An 11,213-nucleotide genomic window follows, 5' to 3' on the forward strand; every position below is an offset into this window, starting at 1 on the left:
CATCAAGTTCAAAAGTAGCCAAAAGTGTACGTCAGTAAAGTAACTACTTGTGTTTACTCTGATACCATGTGCAGTTCTCAGCTGGTGGAGGTGTTGGAGCTTTATCAGGAAGCGGTGCAGCTGAACACTGAAGAGGTGGACCCTGATCTCCAGACGGGCCTGGGGGTCCTCTTCAACCTCAGCTCAGAGTTTGACAAAGCTGTGATCGCCTTCAATGCTGCACTGTCCATCCGACCTGAGGTGAGCATTGTTTTGCAGGACTTTCAGGAGCTCAGGATGTTGTGGATATTAGGGCTCAGAGCTGTGGTGAAAAATCCTTCAAGAAATCAGCTCAATGATTTTAGGATGCGATTAAAGGCGAGTTTTAACAGCAGATGTATTCTAGGTTAGTTTTTAACAGCAGATGTGTTCTAGGCTAGTTTTTAACAGCAGATGGCGCTATACATCTAGTATCTAACAGCAGATGGTTTTCTAAGCTAGTTTTTAACAGCAGATGGTTTTCTAAGCTAGTTTTTAACAGCAGATGGCACTCTAGGGCTAGTTTTTAAACAGCAGATGGCACTATATGACTAATTTTAACAGCAGATGGCGCTGTAGGCTAGTTTTTAACAGCAGATGGTGTTCTAGGTTAGTTTTAACAGCAGATGGCGCTATATGGCTAGTTTTAACAGCAGATGGCGCTGAAGGCTAGTTTTTAACAGCAGATGGTGTTCTAGGTTAGTTTTAACAGCAGATGGTGTTCTAGGTTAGTTTTAACAGCAGATGGCACTATATGGCTAGTTTTAACAGCAGATGGCACTGTAGGTCTAGTATCTAACAGCAGATGGTGTTGCAAGCTAGTTTTTAACAGCAGATAGCGCTATAGGGCTAGTGTTTAACAGCAGATGGCGCTATATGGCTAGTTTAACAGCAGATGGCGCTGAAGGCTAGTTTTTAACAGCAGATGGTGTTCTAGGCTAGTTTTTAACAGCAGATGGTGTTCTAGGCTAGTTTTTAACAGCAGATGGTGTTCTAGGCTAGTTTTTAACAGCAGATGGTGTTCTAGGTTAGTTTTAACAGCAGATGGTGTTCTAGGTTAGTTTTAACAGCAGATGGTGCTATATGGCTAGTTTTAACAGCAGATGGCGCTGTAGGCTAGTTTTTAACAGCAGATGGTGTTCTAGGCTAGTTTTTAACAGCAGATGGTGTTCTAGGTTAGTTTTAACAGCAGATGGCGCTATATGGCTAGTTTTAACAGCAGATGGCACTGTAGGTCTAGTATCTAACAGCAGATGGTGTTGCAAGCTAGTTTTTAACAGCAGATAGCGCTATAGGGCTAGTGTTTAACAGCGAATGGCGCTATAGGGCTAGTTTTTAACAGCGGATGGCGCTACAGGGCTAGTTTTTAACAGCGGATGGCGCTATAGGGCTAGTTTTTAACAGCGGATGGCGCTATAGGGCTAGTTTTTAACAGCGGATGGCGCTATTGGGCTAGTTTTTAACAGCGGATGGCGCTATAGGGCTAGTTTTTAACAGCGGATGGCGCTATAGGGCTAGTTTTTAACAGCGGATGGCGCTATTGGGCTAGTTTTTAACAGCGGATGGCGCTATAGGGCTAGTTTTTAACAGCAGATGGTGCTATAGGGCTAGTTTTTAACAGCAGATGGTGCTATAGGGCTAGTTTTTAACAGCAGATGGTGCTATAGGGCTCGTTTTTAAAAGTGGATGGCGCTATAGGGCTAGTTTTTAACATTGGATTGTGTCTAGGCTTGTTTTTAAAAGTGGATAGTGCTATAGGGCTAGTTTTTAACATAGGGTGGCACTACAGGGCTAGTTTTTAACAGCAGATGGCACAATAAGGCTAGTTTTTAACAGCAGATGGCGCTATAAGGCTAGTTTTTAACAGCAGATGGCACTATAAGGCTAGTTTTTAACAGCAGATGGCGCTATAGGGCTAGTTTTTAACAGCAGATGGCACTATAAGGCTAGATTTTAACAGGATGGCGCTATAGGACTAGTTTTTAGCAGCAGATGGCACTTTAGGGCTAGTTTTTAACAGAGGATGGCGCTCTAGGCTTATTTTTTAAATGCAGATGGCGTTTAACTAGCTTTTAACCTTTCAATCAAGCGCTCAAATTGGTTCTGCATCGAAATGTCTCACTATTCTCTCTTGAATTGATTCTGAGCTTTTTAACAGTACTTTTAACTCTAGGGTAGTTGACAGCAGATGGTGCTGTAGAGTAGTTTTCAACAGCAGATGGCGCTCTAGGTTAGTTTGTAATAGCAGATGTCACTGTTGGTAATGATACCCAGTGATGCAGTGCTGCTCTATAGCACTGTTGCTACCTGCTTTCAGTGTTCTGTAGCTTGCTTTGTAATTAACACAACATCATACTAGCAAATCTAGAATCATTATTATTTACATACTTGCACTATTCACCTCGTTTATATCAGAGTTCTGCGATAGGGCTGTCCTAGATTACTCTGTCATGTGTTTATGTAGGACTATCTGCTGTGGAATCGGCTCGGGGCCACGCTGGCAAATGGGGACCGCAGTGAAGAAGCGGTGGAGGCCTATACCAGAGCCCTGGAGCTCCAGCCAGGCTTCATTCGCTCCAGATACAACCTCGGCATCAGCTGCATCAACCTGGGGGCACATCGGTAATAAACTTAATTCCTAAGCAAGTCTCTAATGTGAATTTAAAGGTCCCCTGAAGTGCCATAAAGCCCGCAGTTTGTTTAGTGTGTCACGTAATTTCCACTGAAACAGGAAGACAGGGTAGGACTTGGGTAATTGAGTTGCTCCTCCCTCTCATTTTTTAAAATGAACCTTTATATGCTGTTGGGGATGTTTTCATCCACTCTGATGTGATTTCGAGTCTTAATTTGGCCATAACTTTCTCTGTGTTTCAGCAAATGAAATAATTTTGGTGCCAAATCTTACTTTGACAGATTTTTGGGAAAATGCTTTGAAATTTGTCAAAAATTATTCAATTTCTGTACCTGAATGCACTCAAAAAAAATTATGTTTTGTTTGTTTAACGAGGTGGTCACTACGATATCATATGTTAAATTTTAGTTGATGTGTAATGTTGCTGTGTGAACATAAACAACATCTCTGAATGTAAGATGCTCAAAGTTCAATGCAAAGAGAGACATCGGCTTTTACAGAGTTAGCTTAGCAAAGGCTACAGCAAACCAAGTTTGGGGACTACAAAACAATACATCTGGTCTAGTGAGATCACAAGGGCTTCCTGTTACATGCATTTACTACGTGCACACATGCTGCGCAGTAAAGCCTGATTTATACTTCTGCGTCAAGTGACCGGCGTAACCCACGGCGCAGGCAACGCCCGTTGCTGTGCATTTATACTTCTGCGCGCTGTCTCTGTTGGTCTGCATTAACACTTCTGAAACGCTAGTTGGCAGTGAGGTGTTAATGTTCCTCTGTGTCGAGTTTCTTCGCTGCTTTTTTGCTTTTCCTGAACACTTCCAGGATGTACAAGTGGCTCAAACTCGCTCATTTTAGGCAGGAACCGGCGGACGTGCAGCAACTTTAACTATGAGGTAAGCACAAAACAAAACTTTCCATCTGGAGCTCCTTCACGGGACTCCACACTTCTAAACAATCGCTACATTGGGTTCGCGCCATTCGCGCGGCTCTTGGTCCCGCCTCGACTCGTCAGCGCTACCAAGCCGACCAATCACAGAGCTTACGCTACGCGTCGTTGCGACGTGTAGTTACATTTTTTGAGAGGTGCACGTCAGTGACGGCGATGGCCACGGCGAAGGGCTATGCGTCAGCGCCGTAGCATACGCTGGTGTTTGACGCAGAAGTATAAATCAGCCTTAAAGGGGCATGGCCAGGGTGCTGTAATGTTATTGCACAGAAAGCTAAAATGGCGTCCAAACGCTGCTATTTCCACAGAGCTTCTTCTGTTTCTGTATTTGGCTTCCAAAGAACACGACACAAAGAGAGAAGTGCTTACAGTTTAATTTGAATTATGTTCCAAAGAATTATTAAAAAAGATATAGCTACTGTAACATTTAATAAAGAAGAGCTTCCAGAATCTATCCCAGTTTAGTGCTGGATTCGGCTAAAACTCCTCCAACCGATGAAGCTGTGGATTGTGAGCCACAACATGTAAGTGTTTTTATTTGTTAAAATTGATCAACCACAGGCACAGTTTCTTGCGTTAATGGTAGGTTGTAGTGCGGATGTAAAACAAGCATGTAAACAATGGGAAATGCTGTTTGGCACCGCTAACAATTTGGCTACAAATTCATATTTATCAGTCAAACCGCTGTAAACACATACACAATCTTCACCAGCGCTGCAGTGTCTCTCTATGCTGATGCTTTCCATGTGTTAAACATCTCAAATAACAAACTCGCAAAAGATATGTGAACTCCTCATATTACTTATTCATGCTTATTCTGACTAAATATAAAAGACACTTGTCAGATTTTATTTTAGAGTGCAGGTGTGAGGTTCAGCTGAGTGCTTTTCATTCCTGTCTGATTCAGGCAGCTAAAGCTGCTAACAGCTGCTCTGACTGGACTGTTTACACAGCGCAAAAGCACATGCTTGTAGGGACAGGATGTGGAGCCAATCCGTAAATCACAGCACATTTTCATTTTCAGAGGTTATTGACTGGTTTTCTTTAGTGTTCAAAAGAAGAGAGAAACTCATTCACTTAATAAGTCCCCTTATTTATCAGGGTTTGCCAAAGCGAAATGAATCGATAACTATTCCAGCATTTGTTTAATGCAGCAGATGCCCTTCCAGCCCAGTACTGAGTGTCGTAGTTACCCTGCCTTTCCATTCATTAACCATGATCAAGCTGGAGTTTTTGAATACCAGAAAAATAGACTTTATCGAAACAAAGTTGAAATGTCTAAAAAAAAAAACCCTTCAGGACAACCTGAAGTTTCCCCCCAGACCATCCGAAATGTATGTGTCCATGATCCTGCTTTTATATAGATATTTGCCCCACCTCTGTGTACCTGTGACCATTTAAGAAGGTCTTTCCTGAAAGGTCAAGTATACTGTTGTTTTTCAACGCATTTCTAATCATAGTAGTTGTAATAACTCATCTGTAATAACTGATTTATTTTATCTTTGCCATGATGACAGTAAATAATATTTTACTAGACATTTTTTACAGCTTAAAGTGGCATTTAAAGTCTTAACTAGGTTAATTAGGTTAACTAGGCAGGTTAGGGTAATTAGGCAAGTTATTACATAACGATGGTTTGTTCTGTAGACTATTAAAAAAAAAAAAAAAATAATAATATATATATATATATATATATATATATATATATATATATATATATATATATATATATATATATATATATATATATATATATATATATAAAGGGGCTAATAATTTTGTCCTTAAAAGGGTGTTTAAGAAATAAATAACTGCTTTTATTCTAGCCGAAATAAAACAAATAAAACTTTCTCCAGAAGAAAAAATATTATCAGACATACTGTGGAAATTTCCTTGCTCTGTTAAACATCATTTGGGAAATATTTAGAAAAGACAAAAAAATTCAAGGGGGGCTAATAATTCTGATTTCAACTGTATGTTTAGGTGGTCATATTATTCTTGGTTCTCAGCCCTCTCTGCAATGCAAATGACTCCCCATAGTTGTTCAAATATTGTCATGATGGTACATTTATTTAATAATATTTCAATCACTCTTCGAAAACCTGTCACAGATATACAGAAGCTTTATATGTGTATTTAACATATACAATCAGTAATTTACATATTCAGTTATTTTACTGCATAGCTTCTCATGGAATTCAACTCCAACCCGGGAAGAACATGCAAACTCCACACAGAAATGCTCACTGGCCCAGCCGGGACTCAAACTAATGATCTTCTTGCTGTGAGGCGACTGTGCTTACCACTGAGCCACCGTGCTGCACCAAAAGAAACTCATAAAGGTTTAAAACTACACGAGGGAGAGTAAATTATTGAGTTCATTTTTGTGTGAACTACCCCTTAAAAATAGACTAAAGCAGAAAATGGAACAAAACAACAGTCTGACACTTCAGATTATCACGTTGGCATGTCTGACCTCCCTCTGTTCTCTGGCAGGGAGGCAGTGAGCAACTTCCTGACAGCTCTGCACCAGCAGAGGAAGAGCAGGAGCCACAAGGTGATGTCGAGCAACATCTGGGCCGCTCTGCGCATCGCCCTGTCCCTCATGGGTCAGCCAGAACTTTTCCAGGCAGCCAGTGTGGGAGACCTGGACCTCTTGATGAAGGCCTTCAACATGGACATGTGATCGAACCCGGACCTGTGAAATCTGTCATTCGCTGACAGCAGACACAAAAGCGAGGCTAGACCGAGTACGGGATGTCAATTTGATATTCAGAGAGTGCACATCTATTTTTGTTGCATTTATGGGCAGCCTTTGTCTTCTTCAGAGGCCGCTGAAGAGGGCGTATGTACAGTGGAGATCGAAATTATAAACACTTGATTTTCATTTTTTTTTTAAATAATGTAATTGCATTATTTAAAATTGGGAGGTATTTGTATTGTAGCTATACTTAGCCTGCAGGACAGTTTTACAACACAACTAAACACTTCCAAAAAAAAATTTGAGTACAGCAAAGGTTGTAGCATGAAGAAAGATTACCACCAAAATTTCTGGAGGTTAAAATTTCGCCAAGAACTTTCTAGAGATTTTTAATAAGGTTTACATCAGGACTCTGGGTCTGCCATTTCATTATTCAGCTTAAGGAGCTGCTTTACATGTTTTGCTGTGTGACAGTGCTTTCATTGTCCTGCATGAAAATGCTGTCTGACTGTGTGATGAACACAGGGAAGAAAACACACTACCCAAGGAGCTTCTGATTTGCATTTGTATTAATTTTGTCATGTACACATATAAAGCCAAAAACACCACCGAACTCTTATTTTGGCACAATAATCAAGGATTTCTGCTGCTGTACCATGGCACAATAATTATGCAATGTCTAAAAATATTCCCTAGTTAAGTAACTTCCAATGTAATAACATGCTTGCACAGGGAGTTCCTTAATTTTTACGAGGGAATGATGGTACCTAGCCTATCGGCCTAGAAAATAACAACTTTTCATTTTCTGTACCTCTTAGTACAAGATATAACTACAGACATGTCAAGCTCTTAAATAGGAAAAAAATATAAACTTTTTGCTCATTATTGAGGAAGATGCTAATGGTCTATTCGGATTCAATTATTTATGCTAAGCTAAGCTAAAAGTGCTTACGCCAGACCCAACGATTGGCTTAATGGATTCAAAAATGCTCTCATTCTGGCATAATAATCAAGAATCTTTGCTGCCGTGTCATGGCACAATAATATTACGCAGCTCCTAAAAATAGTCCCCAGCTAAGTAACTTCCAAACTGCTTGCACAGGGAGTTCCTTGATTGTTATGCCAGAATGAGAGTATAGCACCTAGCCATATCAGCCTAGAAAAATAGTAACGTTTCATTTTCTGTAGGTCTTAGTACACGATGTAGCTACATAAGAGTCAAGCTCTTAAATAGGAATTTCTTAATTTATTTTTCGGCCATATTGAGCAAGATGCTAATGGTCTAATCTGATTCAATGATTTATGCAAAGTTAAGCTAAAAGTGCTAACGCCAGACCATAAGTGGCTGAATAGATAAAAAATGCTCTGATTCTGGCACAGTAATCAAGAATCTTTAAGTAATTTCCAAACTTCTTGCACAGGGAGTTCCTTGATTATTATGCTGCAATGAGAGTACAGTACCTAGCCTATCGGCCAAGAAAAATAACAACTTTTCATTTTCTGTTGGTCTTAGTACATGATGTAACTACAAAGAAGTCAAGCTTTAAATATAAAAAAGTCTAAACTCTTTGGTCATTTTTGAGCAAGATGCTAATGGTCTAATCTGATTCAATGAATTATGCTAAGCCAAGCTAAAAGTGCTTATGCCAGACCCAACGATTGGCTGAATAAATTTAAAAAATGCTCTCATTTTGGCATAATAATCAAGAATCTTTGCTGCTTTACCATGGCACAATGATATTGTGCAGCGCCGAAAAATAGTCCCCAGCTGTTATTGATTTGTACAGGGAGTTCCTTCATTATTACGCTGGAATGAGAGTACCGTACCTAGCCATATCGGCCTAGAAAAATAGCAGCTTTTCATTTTCTGTTGGTCTTAGCACATGATGTAGCTACATAAGAGGCCAGCTTTAAATATGAAAGAAAAGTCAAAACTCTTACATCGTTTTTGAGCGAGATGCTAATGGTCTAATCCGATTCAATGATTTATGCTAAGCTAAGCTAAAAGTGCTTTCGCCAGACCCGAAGAACGACTGAATGGATTCAAAAATGGTCAAATGCAACTGTTTAACTCCAGGGTAGTTGCAAAAATGAGCCTATTTGCAAAAAGTGGAGTGTTCTTTTAAAAACAGGAGAAAAGGACTAAGAGGTGACCACGAAATTCAGAAAAATGTAAGCTGTTCTATCAATTTTGATCTCCACTGTCTTTTACTGAGCACAAACAAAGGAGGTAAGAGAAAAGTAAAGCACTTTTGTTAGTGATATATTACTGTAATGTTTTTAAGCTTATTTTAAATCTTTGTATACTTGAGGAAAATGAACCAAACCTTGTTGAGGAATATCAAAGGTGTTTTTAGGATTAGAATGGAATATTAATCCTCTCAACAACAAAAACTAGCAATTTATCATGGCCAATTCTCATCCAGTTTAGTTTTTGTCCATCAATTCATCTCACAATATAAGTTCATGCTCTTCACCACAAGGTGACGCTGTTGTTCCACTTAAGAGAGTAAAGCCATACAACATATCCAGTCAGTTCCAATCTCAGAAGTCAGGTGCATTGAGGAATGACACTATAGCGGAGTTATACCTAAGGACACAACACTGTTTCGGGGGTGATCTACGCCCAGGTGTGCGGGCAGGGTGTGTCCCCCAGGCCATCTGTCTTCCAGCAAGCCACTTTTTAATGCGCTGTGCTGCAGGGCATTGTGGATCAGGGCTCGGTAGGGGAGCAACTTCAAAGGCGCTGCGTGAAAGGTCACAGCAAAAGCAGCATCATGTTGAAAGTGAGCGAGTTTATGTTTGAACGTGAGCCCGAACGTTTAAAAGGAAAGGAATAAATTCGCCAATCTATAAACAACATCATCTTGGTCATACGGTTCCGCTCGGCAAGTTTAAAGTGCATTTAATGTGACTGGAAGCCCTTTATCTTGTAGCGCTATACAGTTATGATTTCAGCCCCTTTGTGTTAGGTTGGTATATTTTTGAAGACTTAACTATGCAAACCTTAACCTTTGTTTTTATTTTAGATTTACCAAAAATCCTAGCAGGTGTCCTTCAGATTTCTCTTTATAATTTTGCCACTATGCATTATTAGTGAGCTGAGATTATTGAAGGACACCGAATGAGACATTATAATATAACCTTTGGGCAAAAACAGACTAAACTGCATTACTAGACGCACATACAGTTTAAACATTATAAAAGAATTGAGGAAATCTGCATCTGCATGTATGATACACAAACCCGATATTCTGCTATTTACACTCACCGGCCGGTTTATTAGGTACGCTTGTCCAACTGCTTGTTAACGCAGATTCCTAATCAGCCAATCACATGGCAGCAACTCAATCCATTTAGGCATGTAGACATGCTCAAGACGATCTGCTGCAGATCAAACAGAGCATCAGAATGGGGAAGAAAGGTGATTTAAGTTACTTTGAATGTAGCATGGTTGTTGAGATGAGTATTTCAGATACTGCTGATCTACTTGGATTTTCACAAACAACACGTCCAACCTTGAAGCGGATGGGCTACAGCAGCAGAAGACCACACCGGGTGCTACTCCTGTCAGCTAAGAACAGGAAACTGAGGCTACAATTTACATAGGCTCACCAAAACTGGAAGATAGATGATTGGAAGTCTGATGAGTCTCGATTTCTGCTGCGACATTATGGCATAAACAACATGAAAGCATGGATCCATCCTGCCTTGTATCAACGTTTCAGGCTGCTGGTGGTGTAATGCTGTGGGGGATATTTTCTTTGGACCCATTAGTAACAATTGAGCATCGTGTCAACGCCACAGCCTACCTGAGTATTGTTGCTGATCATGTCCATCTCAGACTGGTTTCTTGAACATCTTAATGAGTTCACTGTACTCAAATGGCCTCCACAGTCACCAGAACTCAATCCAATAGAGCACCTTTGGGATGTGGTGGAACGGGAGATCCACATCATGGATGTGCAGCCGACAAATCTGCAGCAACTGCGTGATACTGTCATGTCAATATGGAGCAAAATCTCTGAGGAATATTTCTAGCACCTTGTTGAGTCTATGCCGTGAGGGATTAAAGCAGTTCTGAAGCCAAAAGGAGGTCCAACCTGGTACTAGTAAGTTGTACCTAATAAAGTGGCAGGTGAGTGCATCTTTAACCTTCAAAGTGAATGTAATTACTATTAATGTACATTTTTCAAGCAAAATTACAACATGCTATAAATAGACGTGTGTGACAATATTTAAAAGCATATGCCATGTATGAAGCACATTACAAGGGCATTATTTAAGACACTTGTCTTGTAGTAAATCACAATAGTTTTGCTATGACCCGAGCTGTTATGTAAGGATACATCAAATTATTAGCTAATAAATGCATATATATAGAATAGCAGAATGAAATCTATTTATTTTTTATTCATGTAAAATAGATCATTTCATTGGAATGAATAGTCATAATAAAATGTATGCATGTCTACCCATCAAGTACCATCTTTCAAGCTGTCCTTCATTAACATGTAATTTACCCAAGATGCATTTATAACCAGTTTATTAAAGGTGTATTTTAGAAGAACTGAATATGAACGGGTGTCTTGGTTTTATTTCTAAATGAGTGGCACGTGGTGATCCCTGACCTTTAAAGGATTTCGAAATGGTGTTGCCTGAGCACCCCCCACAGGCACACGCCGAACACTGCTTTCCTCATATCTGAAGAGATGCGGTGCGACAAATGTCACCTTTTACCTGCTATACTTAAAGGGGACCTTTCATGATACAATGACTTTAATAAGGGGTTTAAAGACAAAATTGTGCATCTAATGCAGTGGTCACCAAACTTGTTCCTGGAGGGCCGGTGTCCTGCAGATTTTCGCTCCAACCCTAATCAAACACACCTGAACAAGCTAATCAAGCTCTTA

The 11,213-nt window shown here is 40.0% G+C and overlaps 1 protein-coding gene across 4 annotated transcripts in view; it reads left to right on the forward strand.

The window, feature by feature from the left end:
* The window catches only part of pex5lb (peroxisomal biogenesis factor 5-like b), a 75,116-nt gene extending 64,241 nt beyond the window's left edge, over positions 1-10,875 (forward strand). For 2 of the 4 annotated variants that reach the window (XR_012390328.1, XR_012390329.1), the window contains 4 exons: positions 75-240; positions 2,483-2,640; positions 6,096-6,951; positions 7,137-10,875. Coding sequence is in view for 2 of the 4 variants with exons in the window: in XM_009299152.4 (XP_009297427.1) it covers positions 75-240; positions 2,483-2,640; positions 6,096-6,285 (514 nt within the window). In the remaining 2 variants the exon portion in view is untranslated. Of the gene's footprint in view, positions 1-74; positions 241-2,482; positions 2,641-6,095 lie in introns of all 4 variants that reach the window. The other 2 variants (XM_009299152.4, XM_002660703.7) reach the window with 1 other exon arrangement.
* The last annotated feature ends 338 nt before the right edge of the window (positions 10,876-11,213 follow it).

Source organism: Danio rerio, chromosome 2, assembly GCF_049306965.1.
Source record: "Danio rerio strain Tuebingen ecotype United States chromosome 2, GRCz12tu, whole genome shotgun sequence".
Lineage (NCBI taxonomy): Eukaryota > Metazoa > Chordata > Actinopteri > Cypriniformes > Danionidae > Danio > Danio rerio.